At 38.2% G+C, this 23,837-nt stretch overlaps 1 protein-coding gene across 1 annotated transcript in view; it reads left to right on the forward strand.

Annotated features, from left to right (window-relative positions):
* The window catches only part of DCHS2 (dachsous cadherin-related 2), a 169,550-nt gene that overhangs the window by 3,861 nt on the left and 141,852 nt on the right, over positions 1-23,837 (forward strand). The window contains 3 exon segments of the mRNA XM_017871086.1: positions 482-581; positions 7,447-7,638; positions 18,841-19,072. Coding sequence (XP_017726575.1) covers positions 482-581; positions 7,447-7,638; positions 18,841-19,072 — 524 coding nt within the window.

Below are 23,837 nucleotides of genomic sequence, written 5' to 3' on the forward strand. Positions count from 1 at the left end.
ATAAAATAAAATAAAATAAAATAAAATAAAATAAAATAAAATAAAATAACAAAAGAAAGAGCAGAAATTATTCTTTCTTGCAGTTCTGGAGACTAGAAGTCTGCAATCCAGCAGGGCTTTGCTCCTTCTGGGGGCTCTGGGATCATTCCATTCTTTATCTCCTCCAGCTTCTGGTGGCTGTCGGTGTTCCTTGACTTGTGGCCACATCCCTTCAATTTCTGCTTCCCTGGTCACATTGCCTCCTCCTCGTCTGTTGGGTAGACTTTCCTCTGCCTATCTCTTGTAAGAACATTTGTTGGATATAGGACCCACCCAGATAAGCAAGGATAAGATTCTTCTCTCAAAATCCTCAACTTAGTCTTGTCTGTTGCCATATAAGGTAGTGGTCACTCCTTTATCAAACAAGAGAATAGTCACAGGTTCTGGGGATTAGGACACTGACAGTTTTTTTGGAGGCCAGCATTCAGTCCCCTACAAGCAGTCAGTGTGGATTGAAAAGAGGTAGTCCCAAGACTGAGTTCTGGGGTGCTATAGTGTTCAGAAACCAGAAAGAGAATACAAAACCAGTGAAGGAAACTGAGGTGAGGTCAGTAAAGTGGTGCATGAGGAGGACGGCCATAATGTGGTGTCTGATGAAGGATATGTTTCAATAAGGAGGTGATGACTAGCTGTGTGAAAGGCTGCCAAACAATTCAGAAAATAAAGATCAAGTCTCGATCATTAGATTTTGGAACTTGGTGAACTTGCCAAGTGGTGTCCAGAGAGAATGGCATACTTGCATTAGTTGTGGGCCCCAATGCTGATTCCAAGTTCCACTGGAATATTATAGTCCTGTTTCAGCTGCAGGATCAGTGGTTGTCCAGTGCTTCAAATGTAAAACGTTATTGAATGATTTTTTTCTTCTTTTCTGTGTAAAGTTCTATGTGTGTGTTGTGATAATAACTTTGTTTCTTCAAACAAATTGTTAAATGTTCATGGATAGAAAAACTGGAAATTGTAATAAGAAAAAAAGTGGGTTATTTAATTTTAAATTTCATCTCAAGTGCTGCCATTTTTTCCCCATAAAACTTCTGTTTTATTGCTCTTTTTTACTAGGCTCTGAGACCTTTTTATTTTTTTTTCCACAACGTTTGCTGAGTTAAGTATACAGTTACTTAGGAGTGGATAGAGGAATTATGGCCAAACTTGTCACATCATGCCTTTTGGGTGGTATCTCGCTGATGTAAATGGCTGGACTGACCACTGATGTTGAAGGGGAGTAAACCCTGTTATCCTGATGTGGGGGATGCAAGCAGATCCATTCCACTTGTAAAACATACAAAAACCATGGAAACATGCCTTCAAGAGCCAATGATTTCAGTTTGTCTTCTGTCTTCGTGACACATTCATAGGGAGGAATTCTTACCTGGATGTTAATATGAAGGAAGTAATAAAAATTATTTATTTGTATTTTACTTTATTTTTTGTAATTTCAACCTTTATTTTAGATTCAGGGGTACATGTGCAGGTTTGTCATGTGAGTGTATTGCGTGATGCTGAGGTTTGGGGTACAATTGATCCCATTGCCCAGGCAGTGAGTGTTGCAACCAATGGGTAGATTTTCAACCCTCTCCCAACCTCCCCCTTCTAGTAGTCTCCTGTGTTTATTGTCCCCATTTTTATACCCATATGTACATAATGTTTAACTCCCACTTAAGAGTGAGAACTGCAGTATTTGGTTTTCTGTTCCTGTGTTAATTCCCTTAGAATAATGGCAGCCAGCTGCATTCATATTTCTGCAAAGGACATGATATTGTTCTTTTTTATGGCTGTGTAGCATTCCATAGTGCCTATGTTCACATTTTCTCTGTTTAATCCACCATTGATGGATCCCTAGGTTGATTCTACGTTTTTGCTATAATAATTTATTGGTAGAATAATTTGTTTTCCTTCGGATATTTACTCAGTAATTGGATTATTGTTAGAATGGTAGTTCTTTAATAAATCTCCATACTTCTTTCCATAGTGGCTGAACTAATTTGCATTCTCACCAAGAGTGCATAAGCATCCCCTTTTCTTCATAGCCTCTTCAGCATCTGTTATTTTTTGACTTTTCAATAATAGCTATTCTGTCTGGTGCGAGATGGCATCTCATTGTGGTATTGATTTGCATTTCTCTGATGATTAGTGATATTGAGTATTTTTTCCGTATGTTTGTGGGCTGCTTGTATGTCATCTTTTTAGAAGTGTCTGTTAATGTCTTTTGCCCACTTTTTAGTGGGGTTATTTGTTTTTTGCTGGTTGAATTATTTAAGTTCCTTATAGATTCTGGACATTAGACTTGTCAGATGCATAGTTTGAGATTATTTTCTCCCATTCTGTGGGTTGTCTGTTTACTCTGCTGAGATTTTCTTATACTGTGCAGAATCTCTTTAGTTTAATTAGGTCCCACTTGCCAATTTTTGTTTTGGTTGCAATTGCTTTTGAGGACTTAGTCATAAATTCTTTGCCAAGGCCAATGTCCAGAATGTTGTTTCCTAGGTTTTCTTCTAGGATTCTTATAGGTTGAGGTCTTACGTTTAAATATTTAATCCATTTAAATATTTACATATTGTGAATTCGTGTGTATTGTGAATTCGTGTGTATTGTGAATTTGTGTGTATTCGTGTGTATTCGTGTGTATTTGTGTGTATTAAAATTAAAATTCATCCAGTTGAAATTAAAATTCATTAATTTTTGTATATGGTGAAAGGTAGGGATCCAATTTCAATCTTCTGTATATGACTAGCCAGCTACCCCAGCATCATTTATTGAATAAGGAGTCCTTTCCTCATTGCTTGTTCAACTTTGTCAAAGATCAGATGGCTGTAGGTGTGATGCTTTATTTTTGGGTTCTCTATTCTGTTCCATTGGTCTATGTTTCTGTTTTCGTACCAGTACCATGCTGTTTTGGATACTGTAGCCCTATAGTATAACTTGAAGTTGGACAATGTGATGCCTCCAGCTTTGTTCTTTTTGCTTAGGATTACTTCAACTATTGGGGTGTTTTTTCAGTTCCGTATGAATTTTAGAATGGTTTTTTATAATTCTGTGAAACATTATATTGGTAGTTTGATAGGAATGGCATTGAATCTATAGATTGCCTTGGACAGTCTGGCCATTTTAACAGTATTGATTCTTCTAATCAATGAGAATGGAATGTTTTTCCATTTGTTTGTGTCGTCTATGATTTCTTTCTGCAGTGTTTTGTAGTTCTCCTTGTAGAGATCCTTTACTTCCTTGGTTAGATTTATTCCTAGTTATTTTATTTCTTGGTGGCTATTGTAAATGGGATTGTGTTCTTGATTTGGCTCGCAGCTTGAACATTATTGCTGTATAGGAATGCTACTGATTTTTGTATATTGATTTTGTATCCTGAAACTTCACTGAAGTTGTTTATCAGTTCCAGGAGCCTTTTGGCAGAGTCTTATGAATTCTCTAGGTATAGAATTATATTGTCGGTAAAGAGAGATAGGTTGGCTTCTTTTCCTATTTGGATGCCTTTTATGTATTTCTCTTGCCCGATTGCTCTGGCTAGGACTTCTGGTACTATGTTGAATAAGAGTAGTGAGAGTGTGCATCCTTGTCTGATAAAAATTGTTTAAATCCCAGAAAGCTGATGATGAAATCAGGGGGATTTTAATAATATATTGATATTTTGCATTTTATAATGTTTCCATCAAACTTGTGAAAGATCAGACTCAGGGAGAACAATTCTGAGTTGGAAGAAGTTTACAATAAAAAGTATCAGATTCATCTCTGTCTAAAATAGGTAAATTGAGATTGGGATGAAGAACACAGGAATGTTATTGAGAGTGCTGTAATGTGGCTCAGTAAGTAGATATAGGGATAAAAATCCTCCTGAGATATCCTCTTGATGCTCAATCAGCACCATAAGATTGCGATAATAGAGTTGGCCGGGTGCCTCTTGCCTCAATTTAAACAACCATCTCTGGAGAAAGGACCCACAGAGCTTATTAACTAAGCAAGATTTCCTCTTGAAGCTTTGACAAAGCCATTTCCATGTGCTATTATTCAATTTGCCTAAATTTTATGTGTCAGTCAATGGATTTTGGAAAATATAAATCTTAGAAAGATGTCAAATTAATTCTAGCCATTCAAGACCCAATATTAATTCCAGGCATTCAAGACCCAATAGGTGGGACATGTTGTTGAGAATACTGGGTCAATATTTTTAGGTATTTTGGTCAAAACAGGGAGAAAAACATTCTTATGTTATGATTCTGAAACTCAGAATATGAATTGCTAACATAAATTGAGATCAATACTCTTATCCTACTTTTGTATCCTTACATTGTGCTTTGCCAAAAGTCCAGATGAGAAAAAGGTCTTGAAAGCAGAAATAAGGAAATTTGTTTTATATAAGCTGAATTACTTATTAATATGTGCTATTAAAGGCTAAGAATGAATTTTAGAATTTAAAAGTTCATTGTATGTGTCTTTCAATGAAGGCGAAGTTATTGAGAATACCATATGGCTTTAGAAGATATATTTGGTGTCTTCAGGAATTTGAAGCTGCTAAATTATCAACAGCTGTCAGAATAGAATAGACCAAATGTATTTGGAGTTTAGTTCTTTGTAGTGGGGAAATTTGTGGATTTCCTGCTTCAGCCCAACTGATGAGAAGAATCACAATATGAGAAGACGTGATGAGAAGAACTTATAAATATGTTAGATGGTTGCACAGGATGAATAATTTTGCTACAGAATATGAGTTAGATGAGAGAAAAGATAAATTTAAAGGCTGTATCATCAGTTCAAAAAATAGACAATTAAAGCAGGAAAATAACACTGCCAGTTGGTAGGAGTTTCGTCATGCCCAGGGGTTCTCAGTCTAGGCACTACTAACATTTTGGGCCAGATAATTCTTTGTCGTGAAGTCTATCTTATGCATTGTAGGATGTTATATAATACATTGTAGCAATATCTCTCGAATTAACCGTTAAACGAAAGTAGAAACCCTTCCCCAGTTGTGACAACCAAAAATGTCTCTAAACATACTAAATGTCTTCTTGGGAGGCAAACTTGTCCCTAGTTGAGAACCACTAAGCTAGACTACTTCAAAATAGCTCCAAAAGTCACATTCTAGTTATATGCTCAAGATGGAACAGGATGAAGGAGAAGGTTTATTGAGAACTTTGTTGAACACGTTGTCAGGGTGAGGCTTTATTTGGAAAGTACTGTAATTAAAGTGTAGCTCCTGCATGTATATTGTATTGATGAAAAGCTGATTATTTTGCTTTCAGTCCAGAGTTAAATGAGTATAAGAGGAGCACAAATATTGTAGGTGATGAAATTGTCTTTTATTTTTGCCTTCCTCCTAAAAGCCTTACAAATATATGCAAGAGATCCAGAGTTATTTTCCAAAACTAAACCTATAGTAGGGTGGTGTTGGGTAGCCATTTCTGGGTATAACTTTCCACTTGCTTAAGTTTCAGTATATCTACTTGGAGACCTACATAATCTTATGTGCCTGTCTTCTTATATTCTAGACTTAATGATATGTATGACAGAGACTATTTGTATGCACCAAATATCCTTATGCTCCTCTCCTTTTCTCAGCCTCCCTTGCAGCTAAGCTGGGGACACATAGCTAGTTCTGCCCAGTGGAATGTGAGCTGAGCATGGCTTCTGGGCCGAAGAAGTTAAAAGCCAGAAGGCCTCTTCCATCTCTCTCCTTCCCGGTCAGAGTGACTTTGGGGACCTTGCCCATATGTGTCCTTGTGGCAAAGAAATAGCTGCTCCTTTGTTCCTTTTTTTTTCATTTTATCTGTTTTCTCTTCTCTTTTTCTGTGATGTCCATTAATGAGAAGTTGGACTTTCTGAATTAATCTGCTTAATTCTCTTTTATTTCCAATTGTGATCACTTACTCTATATTTCTGCTTTCTGGAACCCAGTTGAATTTGATCACATGGAATAAAAGGTTCAGCTAAGACTTAAGAGCACAGGCACCATTACTAGTTGCCTTCATGTTAATGAATTATGGTGAGAAACAACATATACATGGGGTAAACATTTACTTGGAATGGTGCTACACATAATCTAGCACATTCTGCATCAGAGGAAGGTCAAGAGATTTGGGGTCTGATTTTTCTGTGAATAAAGGATTATATGACAAGGTGTCAGATTTGGGAGGCAGCACATAGATCATGGTCATTAGAGCATGCCCTCTGCTGCCAATTGTATGGATATGAATTTCAGTTTTGACACTTATTCTTTATGTGACCTTTGGCCTGTTACATAAACTCTCTGAGCCTGACTTGTCTGATCTGAAGAACGAACATTAGTACCTATAGGTTGTAAGTATGTAACGTATTTTAAGCTCTTATAAGAGTACGTGTTCTATAGCGTAGAATCCTTCCTCCCCCCTCCCTCCCTCCCTCTTTCCTTCCTTCCTTCCTTCCTTCTCTTCCCTCTCTTCCTCTCTTCCTTCCTGTCTTCCCTTAAATTGCTGCTTTAATTATAAGTGCTATGTAGGTGTTTGCTCTTACTGTTAGTTGGGTTGTAAATTAAAAGCATTATCTATCATGAGCCTATGAGCTCGAGAATTTTTTGAGTTCTATAGAGCCTGTTGTATTTCTCACTGTATACTCCCACAGTTAGTATAAAGAAGTTAAGTGCTTTTATAATTTCACTTGCTTCATCTTTTCTATCAGGTACAGGATTGCTGGTAACATAAGTGGTACGTATGGCAAAATAAGACGGTGCCTTTTCCTCTGGGCATGTCAGTGTTTGTGCCTGTTTTGGAGAGCACAGCATGGGCTGGATTTCATTCCCCATGTACCTACAGGCACCTGGAGACTGAATGCTATACCACTGTGCAGGGCTCTGACTGGTACATTACTCCCAGAAGGAAAACTGGCCAGGGAGACTCAACTCTCACATTCCAGCATGAATTCTGTCCTTGGGATTGGGTTTCTAGTAATGGTGGCATTTACTGTCTTGATTTCTTGGCCCTCCCCTTGCTGCTCTCAAAGGAGGGGGCATCAAGCCTATCACTTGAAGGCCTAGGTATGAAAGGGAATCAACAGCTTGGCTGTCAGGTCCTTAATCCTATGGGTATTCTTAAATCTTTGAGATTGGATGAGATTTATTAGGTATAGTGAATGAAATAAGAAGAAAAAGAACACAGGGCTGAGCCCTAAGGACCTCAAACTTTCATAGATCATCTGAAAAGATATGAGTGGGCAAAAGGTATTGAAAAGGAGAACTCACAAAGAAAGAAGAAAAGTGAAGGGGGAATTATCACAGAAGGTAAGCGAGGAGAGAGATATAAAACCACAGCCTAGGCTTTGTGAATAGCTATGGGGGTTATGTGGTTGTGAAAATTATTGTAATAATTCATGACTAACTGAAAAGTAATGCTAGCATTTCTATTTCCTCCTGATCACCCTTCTGTCTCATAGGTGACAGCCTCTGATGCAGATTCAGGACTCTATGGCTTTATTGAGTATTCTCTTTATGATGGATTTCTGAGCTATGAAGCACCTCAGGCATTCCGGATCGACCCTCATGATGGGCGAATCTGTGTTTCTCAAGATATTGACAGGGAAAGGGATCCTGCTACCTATGATCTCCTGGTGAAAGCTAAGGACGGGGTAAGTTTTTATGTATGAAGTTTATTTTAAACATAATCACGAGTGAGCCACTGTGATTATGTGAGCCACAGAGGACCAATGATGATCAACAATTGGGTCATTCTGCTTCATGTGTCACTGCCTCTTTCCTTTGCTGAAGTTTTTTGAAGCAAATATCAAGCATGTTATTTCACCCACAAATAATTCAATAATACCTCTAAAAAATAATGACTTTGAAAACACAAAACTATGAAACATTAACAATAATGCTTTAATGATAGCTAATATCCTTTCTATGTTAAATTTTCTTGATTATCTAAACATGTCTTTTATAGTTGGTTTCTTTGAATGAAGATCCCAATAAGTTCACAAATTGATTTGATTGATATATTCTTTAAGTTTCCATGTATAACAGTCAGGCCTCTTACCTGTTCTCCTATGGCTTTTTAAAAAAACCAAGTCATTTGTCTGGTAGATTTTCCACATGCTAAATGTGGCTGATTACATCCTTGGGATTCATTTACCGTGTTCTTCCATTCCCTCTATTTCCTATAAACTGGCATTAGAGACAGAGAGCTGACTGTTTTCAGATTCATTTAGGTGATGCCATTTGCTTCTTATTGCATCAGCAGACACATACCATTATTTTGTTACAGGTTGAAGAATGGTAACTTTTGAATTCTATTATTCCTTTGCATTTATTATCTGGAATTCTTCAACTAAGGAAAATGTTCTCACAACAACTATTTGATTACTCTTAAGTGTAATTCACATAGGAAATGCAGGATAAGGCTTTATTATTTGTTTTTATTTTACCAGATTTTTTGAATAGTAACTTGCTGTCTTAACTATCTCCAAAGGTAAACAATAAATTTTTTCTAGTTTGAGTATAAATTCCTGGATTTTAAAAAATTTAATGTATTTCAATACATTGCTGACCCTATCCTTTCTGATGTTCTCATTGACCCATTCTTGATCAGTGAAGGCACTTTCAATTTGATTCCTTTGTCTTTTTTTGTTGTTAAACTTTTAAATTGACATATAAAATTCATACAGAGAAATGCACAAATAATAAGTGTATAGCTCAATGGATTTTGCAAAATAAACAGACCCATAAAAGCAAATGAGAAAACATTAAAAGCAAATAAGAAAACCCAGAGGCCCCTCTTTGCCTCTTGTTGTAACTGTCCTCCCTCCACCTCCCCATCCCCCATCCCTGCCTTTTTAGAAGCCACTGTTGACTTCTAACACCAAGCATTAGTATACCAATTTTTTAAACTTTCAGTGAATGGAATCATACAGTATGTGTTTCTATCGAGTTTCTTTTGCTGAACATTATTTGCCGGAGTCATTTACGCTGCTGTGTATAGCAATAGTTCACTCATTCTCATTGGTTTATAGTATGACTTTATGTGAATATACAATAATTTTAACCTATAATTAATGGTACCCATTTTTGGATGTGCTTCTTTTAACATTCTTATACTTGCAATATGGTGAACAAATGTAAGCATTTCTCTTGAGTATATACTTAGGAGTAGAATTGCACTCCCACCAGTAAAGTATGAAAATTTCATTTGCTATACATTCTCCCTAACATTTGATATTTAATGCCTTTTCTATTATAGCAATAATAGTACTTATGTAATGGTATATCACATTGGGGTTTTACTTTGTTTGATAACTAATGAGGTTTTTTCATGTTTATTGCTATTTGTATAATTTGTGAAGTGTCTGTTCTTCACAAGAAGAAAATCCTTTATTCATTTTCTATTGTTATTGTTGGATCTTTGTCTTACTGACTTGCATGAGTTCTTTATATTTTTGGCCTGAAAGTCCTTTGTTGGATATATTTATTGCATATATTTTTCTCCCATTCCATGGTTGGCCTTTTCTATCCTTAATGGTTTCTTTTGAGGAACAGAAGTTCTTCATCATAATAGAGCTTAGTAGTTTCTCAGTTTGTTTTCCTTTATAGCTAGTGATTTTTGTGTTCTTTTAAGAAATATTTGCTTATCTTAGGGATATGAGGGTGTTCTCTTATTGTTTTCTTACCTTCATACTTACTTTTTATCAATCTGGTGGGATGAAGTTTTGTTATTTTTTTCCCTATGGTTAACCCAGCACCACTTACTGAAATGATTATTCTCATTTTTACCTATTTATCCACTTTAGTGCTAGCAACATCTCTCTTAATTATTTTAGCTTTATCATAGGTCTTGGCCTTAACTATTCTTGACCATTTACCTTTCCAAATACAGTTTAGAAACAACATGTTCAATTTGCATTTTTTACAGCAAAGGTGGCCTACTATACACACCATTCTGCACTTTGATTTTTTTTTTCACTTATTTCATTTTGGAGACCTTACTTATATTTTTCACTTATACATTTTGAAGACCTTCCTTGTTTCTTTTTCATCTGCTTACTACTCTTTTGTATAGACGGACCCTACTAACACCTCTCTAGTCTAATTGTTCTCTTTTGAAATTAATGAGAGAATCCACCTATTTAAGCTATGAATTTTTGGGAAAAAATGAGTCTAAATGTATTGCAAGTAAACATGTAAAAATGAACAAGAACGTAAAGCCCTTTATATTCAATAAAATATTCATGATCTGTTTGGTTAGGTTTTTGCCAATACCTTACTATGTGGTTTCAGGAATCCCTGATTCTATGTAAGAAAATATGTAGGAAACAAAAAATAGGAGTAAACAGAATTTATATTAATTCAAGTCTAGGTAATTATTTGAAGCCCAATAGATGCACACCCAAATATTAATCCAAGGCTTTAGAAATTTATTCTTGATAGATTTTGAGACAATTGTTTAATGCCATCCTATAATTCAATAATGGGTTTGAAACATTACTCTCATGAAAAACACCAAAAAGAATTAGCTGTGTCTTCCAGGCTACTGTCTGCTGTCCACTGTGATCAAAACGAGCCCCTGTTGGTTCAACTAGCTGCCAGGTTTTGGTGGCCAGATGCAGGACATAGAGATCCTAGTAGTGGTAGAACTGCTATCCATCAGGAGAAGCAAGCTTGCTTGCAAACACTCATAACCTGTCTGCCACATCAATGCACCACCACAGCCTGGAGAGCACAGTGCCCCAGAAGTGAATTGGGAATTTTGACTTTAATCCAGGTGTCCTTTCTGGTATTATAGATATAGAAGTGGTTATGTAAGCAAGTTTTTTTGCTATTAAAATATTCACCTCCTAAAAGGATCAATTCATTGTTTTCAGGATGAGCATAGAATGATACATTTAGCCCTGGTGAAGGTGAGGAACATGATGTTTTTATAATCTGAGTCTTTTAAACATCTGGTGCCTTCTCCCCTGAGTGCTTGCACACCTTCTCCATCTTGGCTGTGGTTTTCTCCTTCTTGCCCTCTTGCCCGTCTTGCAGGTATGAGGCTGAATGGAGATCCAGGAAGGGAACTGTGTGCAGGAGGGAGCCATCTTGGAAGCAGGTCCCCTCCTGGAAGCAGGACCCCTCCTGGAAGTAGGTTTTTGTGAAAACAGGGCCTGGCACAAGCCCAGGGATGCATTTTAAAAAACAGATTCTGGAAGAGCCTCCACATCACAAGCTTTTAACAAATCCCTAACCTTCACTCTGGACCTAAAACTGCCTCCAGCATTCCTTACGTTTGCCTCACAATATATGGAGAGCAAGCAACATATGTGCTTTCATGTGAGTGTATGTGTATGTATACTCATATAGTATGTATATGTGTATATAAACATATATACAAATATAAAGTTATCCAGTGTGCAGTGTTTACTCTGTTGACTGCGTAATCCTCATGAATTTCTGTGATGAACTGAGTTTTTACAGGATGACTTCTGCATCTATCATAATTATTCTTTGCAATATTAATTAGCAGTACATGTCCCTCAGAAATGCATAGTCAAAAAGGTTGGCAAAGAGAAAGATGACAAGGTTGGTAATGATCAGTAGTCTTCCCCTGAAAGCAATGTAGACTGCATTCAAAGAATAAATTAATGCAGACAGGATATTTTAGGTTTACGTTGTTGGATTCTAGGCCATAATGAATTTATTTAAAACAATAAACTGAACCTTGACAGAAGTCCTTTAACTTTATATTATTACCTTGACAATCTATGGTTTTTCCTCTGATTCTTTCTGTTTCTAATGAATGTCCTGAAAGCCCTTTAGAAGAAAATTGCTGAGAACCCATTTGCCGGTGGTTACTAAGAGATTTTTATCTGCCAGTAGAAGAATTTTTCTTGTAAAATACATTGATGTTCGTTGTCACTGCTCTATTTATCCTTGTGATAACTGTCAATATTTTTTCAACTGAGTCACTTCTGCTCTACCGATATTACTTCTGAAATACTCTATTTTTGCTGCCACTGCTGCTGCTGTTTATCTCATAAATCATGAGAATGCTATAAAATTACATAATGGAACCAAACAATTGGATTACATTGGCAATCAAGTGGTTTTTCACAATAAAACTCTATAATTTAATTATTCCATGTTTATATCTAATTTTATGTGTCCTTTTCCCATTCATTTTTACCACATAGATCTTTTTTGGTGTGTATGCTTGTTAACACTCTATCTCTATTTTTTTGTTACATCCTGGACTCTGTAGCTGACATATGTGTTTGAGATAAAACTATTTCAACGCCATCTCACCACTCAATGTTTAAGGGAGGATTTTGTCAGACAAGCAATATAGGAAGTAAATGGACTGAGCTCTTCACTGGTGTATACATTCATGAGAAAATTTGGCTACTGAAGTTGTGCTCATAGTTTGTGTGCAATGCAGTTACTATCAAAACGTAAACTTGCTGAATAAAAAGGCACACTCATTTTCATTTTAATAGAGTGTGTTTTTTCATGTTCTAACAAATGTTCAAATGCTTATTCCTGTCTTTTGTTTGCTTCATTACCACCCTTCACCTGTTCTAGGAATGAGCAGTTGCCACATTGCCCCATTGTACCGTGTTTTCTAACTAAATTGTCTGGACCATATCTTAGATTTCCCACCATTCTTTAATCTATGAGCAGGATGTATCCCAAAATATCTTCAATACCTCTTTACTGCCTTCTAATCTCTAATAGTTTAAGCATCCCAGCCTTTTATTATTACCCATATTCTCTTCCCCACCCTGCTCAGTTCATCCCTTAATTTGAATCAATCTCCTACTGATGTGGTTTGGATCTGTGTCCCATCAAATCTCATGTCGAACTGTAATCCCCAGTGTTGGAAGTGGGGCCTTGTGGGGGGTGTTTGGATCATGGGGGTGGATTTCTCATGAATGGTTTAGCACCATCCCCCCTTGGTACTGTTCTCATGATAGTGAGCAAGTTTTCATGAGATCTGGCTGTTTAAAAGCGTGTAGCAACACCCCTTCGCCTCCGCCTTCTCTTTCTTGCTCCTGTTCCTGCACCCCCTTTGCCTTCTGCCATGATTGGAAGCTTCCTGAGGTCTTCCCAGAAGCTGAAGCTGCTATGCTTCCTGTTCACCTGCAGAACCATGAGCCAATTAAACCTCTTTCCTTATAAATTAATCAGTCTCAGGTTTTTTTATAGCAATGTGAGAATGGTCTAATACACCTACCCACCTTCTCTGCCCTTCGAAATGCTTCTACCATGCCCTTTGGAACTCGTGGTCCATTATTTAGCAAACTCTTTTATGAACTTAAGTTAGTCTCTGTTTGTTCCTTTAACTTATGGCCCTGATTAAAAACAACCTACCTGCCAAGGATACCCATTCTTTTCTGCACTCTCACAAGGAAGCCCATAGTCCACCAATCAAAAGCTGGCAGAAAGTGAGTTGGGTGCCCTGTTTGTTGCCCAAGGCAGCATCCAAATAATTTCTACTCCTTTCTCTATCAAAAATGAATCCCTTTTGAAGTTCTTGTTGTGTGACTATACCATAGATTACCATAGATACTCCTCCTTTTTTTTTTTTCCCCCATCATGATTTAAACCTCTTTATCACTTAGGACTTTCACACTTTGTTCACAGTCTTCCTCTTCACCAGTTTCCTCATCATTCTGGGAGACTTTACTATTCATTTGCTAAACAACACAGCACCCTGAGCCTCTCAGTTCCTTGACTTTCTAATTTCCAAGGATTATCATCAGTAATTGCACAGCTTTGACATCTTGGCTTCAAGCATGCTAGATCTGATAAGCATTTTTATCTTTCTGTCTAATTTACTGTAGCACTTCTGCTCTAATCAACAATTCTTCTCCCATGTTAAGATCATTGATTTGTTACCCATCACTAAAGTCATGCGGTTGCAAACTTCCTTTATCATCCCCACTCAATAGAACTCTCCTGGTAAAACTCCAACTCTGTGTAAATCTGACTCTGCCTTTTCCACACTTGCAGCAGCTGAACGTACTTGGAGAAAAATAACAGGTCTGCTTGAGAGCGAAAGGTCTTACCTTCCTGCCACCAAATCCACTACCCTACCTGTATATCAGCTCACATTCTTTACGTTCTTTTCTATTATCTTTTTAGAGATGTCGCTGTTTGCATCAAAAGCAAATATCTCTATTGTTTAGGGTCCCATCCATTCTGGCCTTCTTATAGATAACATTTTTATAATGATTTTCTCTTTTTTCCTGCATCTTTAATTTATCAAGTTCTTTTGAATGACCCTCATAAGCATACAGGGCATAATAATAGTCCCTATCTTAAAAAATCTACTCTGGATTCCCTTTTGATGTCATGTACCTTTTCAGAAAACCATTTTATTCCTCTCCTTTCCGACACAGCAAGTCTACTGAAATAGTCGTCTCCATTTCCTCACTTTTCAATCTTTATTTGATCGATTTTTTCCTCTCTACCTGTCCTATAAAACTGCTTTTCTCTACATGGTTACTGTTGTGCCATATCTTGGAATTCTTTATTTATTTTTATCTGATACGTCCTTTCAATGAATTTGAAGATATTCTTTGGACGCTGCTTCTCTTGGATTTGGTGATGTCACAACTTAGGTTTCTTTTTTTTCCCCCTTGAACAAGGTGGAACCTCATTTCCTTCCACCTTTGTTCATTTAATCATGAAATACAGACTGGAGTTCATTGACATAGAAAGCTCACTGGAGTGAAACCACAGCTCGCAAGAGCTAAGAGATGTGAAGGAGAGATGTTGTTAATATTCTACTATTCAGGAGTCCCAGAAGGCAAGAACAAAGAGAATGGAAAGCAGACAATTACCAAAGTAGAAGTAATAGTAGAAAATGTTCCCTACCTGCTGACTGCCCTAGGCGACCCTCCTGCCTCCAATATTATATGCTTTCAAGCTTGGAGCTTTCCAAAACTACTTTCATCTTTTACAGTATAACTTGAGGGAATTGAGTTTCCTACTATAATCCTCACAATTAAATGCTTAAAATGAAATAAAAATGCCACATGAATCATTGGTCAAAAAGAAAGGATAAGATAACATTAAGATATATTCATGCATGAAATTTATGGGATGTATTAGCTACCTATTGCTGTATAACAAATTATTCCTGAAGCTAGCAGCTTAAAATAGCAAACATTTATTATCTTATATAGTTTCTCAGGGCCAGGAACCTGCCAGTGGCTTTGCTGGGTGGCTCTGATTCAGTCTCTTATGAGGTTGCATTATCAAAACAGTTTCCATCAGTTAGACAGAAGTTTAGCTACACAGCACTGGGAAGCACACACTCTAAGTGGATGGAGAAAATGAGTTTAGATCAGCTTTTCCCGCACTGTGTTCTGGGGGAAACTGGTTTCCCAAAATGTTTCTTCCAAAGAGCATTCTGGAGCCTAAAAAGAGTGGGGAACACCTCGGAACTCACTCCCTCTAGAAATGTACATACAAAAGGCTCTGCGAGAAGTTCTGAGGCAAAGAATGCATCCACTTAACTTGGTGAATTCAGCATTTTCCCACCTTTTGTCTAAGGAACTTCTTTATTTTTTTGTTAAGATATATCTCTTCTTCCCTACCCCAGATGCCTCTTGTCATTTCATTAAGGAAAGCAATAGTTGTCCCATGTGGGTGTTTAAGAAGACAACATTAGAATTCTGTCCTTTTACATTTTATTTTTCTGATATTTATAATATAAATAATACATTAGCACAGTAAATATATATATAGTTTATTAGCAGATAAACTATATATATATTAAGAATGTATGCACCACATTTTATACTGATGGAGTCTACTGCTGTGTAGAATAAATCTGTCCTCCTTAGCACTTAAATCAGGTGAGAGGAATCTGACTGCCCAGCCTCTGCCACTACAAGCTCAGCCCTCCCTAACCCCACTAGTGTACTTACCCAACCAGCAACAAATATGTATTGTTGGCCAGGCACCGTGGCTCACATCTGTAATCCTAGCACTTTGGGAGGCCAAGGCAGGTGGATCACCTGAGGTCGGGAGTTTGAGACCAGTCGGACCAACATGAGGAAACTCCATCTGTATTAAAAATACAAAATTAGCCGGGTGTGGTGGCACATGCCTGTAATCCCAGCTACTCAGGAGGCTGAGGCAGGAGAATCCCTTGAACCCGGGAGGTGGAGGTTGTGGTGAGCCAATATCGCGCCACTGCACTCCAGCCTGGGCAACAAGAGAGAAACTCTGTCTCAAAAAAAAAAACAAAAAGAAGTATTGTTCAGTGACAGGACGTTTTCCACTTTGTGCATCCAACATTTGTTTATTTTTTATAGCATTGCCTGATTTAGGATTTTTGTTCTTAAATATCGTAAGCTGGGGCAATATTCATTTCTTCATATTTTCCCCACTTTTTCATTATTTCTTTTACCTCAACCCTAAGTGACTTCTTGAACTTGAGGAGAGATAAAGAAGAAAGAGGAAAGGGAAAGGAAAAGGGAAAGCAAAACTGAGATGGAAGGCAGTTTGGAGCAGCAGCAGGGTGAAGGAATATTTTCTATAAGCTTCTCACTAGTCTGCAGTCCCCCGATAAAGGCCAGATGGATGAACTTGCATTGTTCTTTGTGGAATCATAACCAGCCCCATTTCTCCTATTCTAATTGATACCTGGCATGGCTACCCTTGGCATGGCCTCTGGGCACTTTATTAAAAACTCAGAACATGGGAAAAATCAAGAAAACTTTTTTTTTTTTTTTTTTTTTTTTTTTGGGACGGAAGTTCTTGCTCTGCCAACCAGGCCCTTGGAGTGCAGTGGCCCCGGACTCCAGCTCTAAACTGCAAGCTCCGCCTCCGGGTTTACGGCCATTCCTCCTGCCCTTCAGCCCTTCCCCGAGTAGCTGGGACTACAATCGGCGCACCGCCTCGTCCGCCCGGCGTTTTTTTGTATTTTTTAAGTAGAGACGTGGGTTTCTCACCGTATTAGCCAGGGATTGGTCCCTCCGATCTCCTGACCTCGTGGATCCGCCCGTCTCGCCTCATCCAAAGTGCTGGGATACAGCTTTGAGCCACCGCGCCCCGGGACGGAAAATCAGAACTTGTTTCTAAAATTATTTCCCATCCTTTTTTTAGTCCTCAAAGCCTGGAGTATAAGGGACCTCAGAGCTAAGAGCGGAAGAGTCATTTCTGGGTTTGTCTTACCTTCTTCCCAATCTTCCTTCTTGCCCTCCCCCGCTCCCTGTCAACAAGTGCTTCCTCTCTGTCTGCATGGCAGCAGTTCTCCCTTTGTCTCTTGCCAAATCTTCTTCCTCCTTGTCGTTCTTTCCTCCTTGCTCTGTGCCTCCCTGCCAAAGTAGAAAAGGAAACAAAAAAGATGAGGAGGGGAGGACGCATGAGTGAGAAAACCCAGGCCGTTGTGACTTACCAAGGATTTTTGTCAAAGATGAAAGTGTCAACATGTACCAGATAGAAATGGAAAATGGTGCTTTAAAGTAGGAACATGTGTTTTACTTTAGAAAAGTAAAAATTGCAGAGGATTATTTTCTTCTATTTCATTTGCTCTCTTTCTCCTTGATTTTAGATGGAGGCAACACAAAATAAGCAGTATGGGATTCATTTCTCACTACTTTAGGTGCTGTATTTCCTTCTAAAACTTGAAAAATCCAGAATTCCCAAACAAATCTGGCCCCCAGGATCTGGGATGAGTACCTGCACTGCTCCTGTCCTCCTTCAGGCCCCATCCACTCTGGACTTGATTCAAAGAGCCTCCTCCTGCCCATTCTCCTTCCTTCCACTCTGCTGCTCTTCAGTCTGTTCTGAACACTGCGGCTAGAGCAGTGTTAACATCTCAGTGAAATCAGGTCACTCTTGTGCTCAAAGCCCTCCTGTGTGGAAGAACCATGTCCTTCCAGAGACCTGCAGAGGTCCCTGGGACTCACTCCTGCCTCTCTGACCTCAGCCCTTCCTGCTTCCTTGCTGTGGCTGAGCAGGCCTGAGAGGCACATGCAGTTTCTGCCTCAGTGCCTTTGGCTCTGCTCTTTCCTCTGCCTGTTACTCTTTCCTTTCTGGTACCTGAAGTCTAGCTGCCTCATGTGGGGCGGTCTGCACAGCAGTGGTACCTTCCTAGTGAGGGCTTCACCTGGGCACCCCCCCACCCAGGCTCCCTCACACCTTCTTCTTAGCACTTACCAGCATTCATTTAAAAATTATCTTAGGGATAAAAGTGATTTTGATTTCTTTTTGGACATCAGGACAACTTTCCTTGAATATATTTGGCCTCTATTCTGAAATTGTTGCCTCACAGCTGCTCTAAGTGGAAATTTCATTCCATGCTTAAGAAGGGTGGATCACGAGGTCAGGAGATCGAGACTATCCTGGCTAACACGGTGAAACCCCATCTCTACTAAAAAATACAAAAAAAAAAAAAAAAAAAATAGCCGGGCAAGGTGGCAGGTGCCTGTAGTCCCAGCTACTCAGGACACTGAGGCAGGAGAATGGCGTAAACCCAGGAGGCGGAGCTTGCAGTGAGCTGAGATCCAGCCACTGCACTCCAGCCTGGGCAACAGAGCGAGACTCCATCTCAAAAAAAAAAGAAAAAAAAAAAAAAGAATCAGCAGTGAAGTATACATACCATGCTATTACTTATGAATTCATACATCAAGGTTGGAAATAAAATGAATTTATAGATGTGTTTGTGGGTGTGTATGTGTGCGTGTGTAGTTTGTATGTATATATACATACACATATACATATATACACCCTCCTACATATTCAAATTTTGTTGTTTCAAGACTATTCTAGGGCCATTGTCAATTATTCTACATCCCAGTGTTCAGCAAAAACCCGTTTGTAATCACTGCTCATTCATCCACCAGGGTGGGCTAAGTGCCCAAGCCTTTGTTCGTGTGGACCTGGAGGACGTGAATGATAATCATCCTGTGTTTAACCCATCAACCTATGTGACGAGCATCAGTGGTGAGACCCAGCCAGGCACTGAGATCATCAGTGTTCTTGCCACTGACCGGGACTCTGGGATATATGGGACAGTGGCTTATGAGCTTATTCCAGGAGATGTGTCGTCCCTTTTTACCATTGACTCCACCACAGGTACGTGATCTTGGAGTAGTTTTCATCCTTTGGCTATAAAGTTTCTGCTTAACCACTTAACAGCCAGAAAATTAGAAAAAGTGACATTTTTTCAATAATGGGAGTGTCGCAGGACTCACTTTACCTTCCAGCAGGCACTGAAGTATATTGAAAAGGGCTGAGGCTTTGTAGTCTGTTAGACCAGACCTGGATCTCAGTCCCAGCTTTGCCTACTACTGATCTTGTGGTCTTTATTGGCCTCAGTGTCCTTACCTTAAAAGTAGTGTTGGCCTGGTGTGGTGGCTCACGCCTGTAATCCCAGCACTTTCGGGGGCCAGGGCGGGTGGATCACAAGGTCAGGAGTTCAAGACTAGCCTGGCCAAGATGGTGAAACCCTGTCTTTACTTAAAAAAATACAAAAATTAGCCAGACTTAGTGGTACACGCCTGTAATCTCAGCTACTCGGGAGGCTGAGGCAGAGAATTGCTTACACCTGGGAAACAGAGGTTGCAGTGAGCCGAGATCACGCCACTGCACTCCAGCCTGGGTGACAGAGAGAGACACCGTCTCAAAAAAAAAAAAAGGTAGTGTTATCTGGGCTCTGTGGCTGACTCCTATAATCCTAGCTACTTGGGAGGCTGAGATGGGAGGATGGCTCGAGGCCAGGAGTTTGAGGCTGCAGTGAGCTATGAAGCTATGATGAGGCCACTGTCCTCCAGCCTGAGTGACAGAGCAAAACCCTGTCTCCAAAAAAAAAACAAAAAACGAAAAAGTAGCACTGATAATACCTATGTTTCAAAGTTTTTGTGAGAGAACTAAAGGCAATAATTTATGTAGAAACAGTTGGCCAGTATTTACCTTGCAAATGTTAATTTCCCTTTATTTGTATGATCATGCCATCTGAGGGTGACATGAGGGTGACTGAGCCTCATTTTGATGTATTAATAGCTAAGATTAGTGCAAAGACATTTGTACAGGCATCCAAAGTAGATCCTTTTCTTTGTACTCGGTCTGGCATTCCTTTAGTCTCTTTGGGTTTTAGTTTCCTTGTTTTTAAAATGATACCTAAAGCTCCTTTTAGTTCTCTACAACGGTAATTGCATATCTGCCAAGGAAGTCCAGTGGGCAAGCTGTCTTTTAGAAATAATGAATATTTAAGAAGTTACCTTCCATTTTCTGTTCATTAGCTTGAATAGAATTTTGTTGCTAACAAAATAATGGTTTAAATATTTGATTATAAGAGCATAAAAAAAATTTCAAATATATAATATGACATTACAATACCTTTGAGATACTTAGAGATACTCTGGTCCAAAAATGAGGCTGCAAAAAAACAAACAAAAAAAAGAATTGTTTTCTTTTGCATTTTTCCACCTGATCCAAACAATGGGTAGAATGTGTTTCTGTTGTAATGATAATGATAATGTCAGATGCTACACTAGACATTTTCTGTACATTGTCCTACTGGATCTTCACAACATGCTTTGTAATAGCCATATACAGTAGAAAAAATGATAGTTTACACAGGAAATCTAACGTCCTGTGTGAGTGTGCCCTCACCCAGCCCCATTAGGTAGAGAGCCGCTGCTTCTGCCTGAAAACTGTGCTTTGTCTGGCCAGGGATTTGTTGTTTATACTGGCAGTCTTTGTAAGACAAAACTTTCCTTGCTCAAAATAATACACTGATGTGGCCCTTTTAACATTTCAAAGATCAGAAGAAAATACTTTTGTGGAAAATTAGTCTGCTTAATCTCAGCTTTTTCAAAATTCATCTTAACTGAGGACTTAACTGCCCATCAAATCGTCAGGTCCTCTAAGGCACTAGCATTGCCAAAAATATATAGGTCAGCCAGTAATCAGGGCACAGGATCTAAAAGCATTTCACAGATTGTTTTAAAAAGACATTCACACACTCATCATTCAGTTTCCCCTGGAAGATCTGGAAGAATGAGCTATACCATATTCTGTTTTTAGAAGAGATCTCTCTTACTGTCCTGGCCGAAGCCAGACTCATGCTTCCCTTCCTGGCAGCGACCATAACACAAATGCCATTGTTAATCGTGGAAAACGCTCTGTGTGGGTCATTATCTTAGGGAACTTTCATGGAATTTTATTTTTAAGCAAAGACCAAATTTATATGGAAATAGCCTTGGGTTGTTATTGTTGGCCGTTTGATACCCGTGTATTTAGATTGAAGACATTTCTCAGTCAAATAGTGCTTGGAATTTGGTCGCACTTAATCATAACTCATGAGAAATTCATGAGGCCTGGTAGTGCTTTACTTTAACCTTTCGAAGAGAATGAAAAAACATCGTGACTAGCTATGGGAAAAAGTTGTCCGGTGAACAGGCTGCCCCCAAGTTGAATGGCTGAGTTCTGAAAGTTCATCTGTTGGTTGACAGCAACTGAAAACACATTGTATATAATTATGACATACAAGGTGATGTTCTGATGTGTGTATATTGTGAAGTGATTAAATCAAGCTGGTTAACATATCTATCACCTCTCACACTTAGAACTTTTTGTGGTGAGAATATTTAAGATCTACTCTCTTAGCAACTTTCAAGTATAGAATATATTATTATTAATACATTATTATTAATACTGTAAAATAGATCTTTAGAGCTTACCCTGTCTAACTGAACCTTTGTACCCTTTGGCCAACATCTCCAATTACCCCAGCCCTTGTCAACCACCATTCTACTCTCTGTTTCTGTGAGTTCAATATTTCTAAATGCCACATATAAAAGCAAGATCATGCAGTATTTGTCTTTCTGTGCCTGGCTTATTTATTTAGCATAATATCCTTGAGGTTCATCCATTGTTGTCACAAATGATAGGCTGTCCTGTTTTAAGGCTGAATAGTACTCTATTGTATATATATACCACATTTTCATTATCCATTTATCTATGGACGGACACTTTGGTTGATTCTATATCTTGACTATTGCGAATAATGCTGCAGTGAACATACTAGTGCAAATATATCTTTGACATACTGACTGTTTTTTTCATTTGGATGTGTACCAGAGGTAGACTTTCGGGGTCATATTTTAGTTCTATTTTTAATTTTTAAAGGAACCTCCATACTTTTTTCCATAATGACTGTAACACATTTTCTATACAAGGATGTTCTCAAAGAATAGAAGAAGAAGCAGTATTAGAATACACAATTGACGCTTGAACAATGCAGAGGGTAGAGATGCTGACCCGCCACATAGTTGAAAATCTGTGCATAACTTCTGACTCCTGCAAAACTTAACTGCTAATAGCCTATTACTGACTGGAAGCCTTACCCATAACATAAATAGTGGGTTAACACATATTTTGTGTGTTTTATGTATTTTATACTGTATTCTTACAATAAAGTTAGCTAGAGATGGGAAGTTGCTTAGGCTCAATTGTAGTCTTCTTCTTTGGATATTTTCTTTCAGGAACCTACATAAAGCTAGACTTTCTTGCTTCCATCATATGGCTGGTCTCTACAGAGGCTGCCAATGTAAACACAGTCCTAAGAAAGTGCCCGTACCATATATTTGTGGAATAAATGAATAAATAACATCTAGAAATATTTAAAAAGTATCTTAAATCCTTCCTACAGCCTCCTAAAAATTGCATGGGAGTTTCATTGATATATGGAGCGAAACATTATTTAAAATCCTCTTTCTGAATCACAACATGGTAAGTGACTCTATGGCCTATCCCCACGTTTCCTCAAAACTCTCCCTAGACTTTCTCTCCAGCCTACCTATGGTGGCACTTTACTTTTTCTCACCTCCCTTTATCTCTGGATTTATTCTATTATCTTCCAAAATAACTCCCTGCCCTTGACAATGGAAATTCTTCAAGCTAGTCTCAACACCTTTTAACTTTCCTTCTTCCTTTTTATCCTAAGTTCTTATATAGGCAGGTTGAGCTGTTGTATCATATGAGAAGAATATTGAGAATTGATGAGCCCATTTATACATTGCTACTTCTTCCTGAATTACTATAGAATTCTCTCTTAGAGATATTCATTTGCACACTGGTTCATTCATTCTTTCATTTTGATGTTTTCTCTATCAGACATGCTATTTGATAAACTTACATGCTTTCTGTTATAGGCTTGTGTTTTCCTGAAGACAAAAGATTTCTCATTGATATGTTATGCCACAACCAAGACTCATGCATTAAAAATAGAGCTCTTTGACTTACTGTGTTCATCTGGTATGAAAAATGTTTTGGAGAAAACTAGAAGGGGGTGTGACGATGTCATGGTTGTTTTCTCTTGTGGGTTTATCTTCCTGTTCTGTTTCTGGTTTTCTGGGTTTGTTGTTGGTTCAAAGAACATTTTTGTAAAATGTGTTTAGGCGCCAGGAGAGAGATACTGAGTTGAGCCTTCATTTCTCTTATTCTTAGTTCACTGGCTTTCTTTGATGTGGGCACAAGGCAGACCACACTGTTTTGAGTTTTAAAGGGAAGAAACACAAGAGGCATATTTATTAATAGCTCTTTTTTCATGTATTTTTAATCCCATTTTGTGAATTATATGTAGATTTCTTCCTCCATTGTTTGAAGTGCTCTCTTTAGTAACATGAAAAGAGCAGTTCTTTACCTTTGGGATTTGTCCTATTTATTCTGTAGTTTTACACTGGAAGAAACTACTTTTTTTTTCCAACTTTTATTTTAGATTCAGGGGACACATGTGCAGGTTAAGTTACCTGGGTATATTGCATAATGCTAAGGTTTGAGGTTTGAGGAATTCAGATCATTTTAAGGTAACAGATAGGTTTCAAGCTTTTGTGTT

Source organism: Rhinopithecus bieti, unplaced genomic scaffold (assembly GCF_001698545.2).
Source record: "Rhinopithecus bieti isolate Rb0 unplaced genomic scaffold, ASM169854v2 scaffold_3878, whole genome shotgun sequence".
In the NCBI taxonomy this organism is placed as follows: Eukaryota; Metazoa; Chordata; class Mammalia; order Primates; family Cercopithecidae; genus Rhinopithecus; species Rhinopithecus bieti.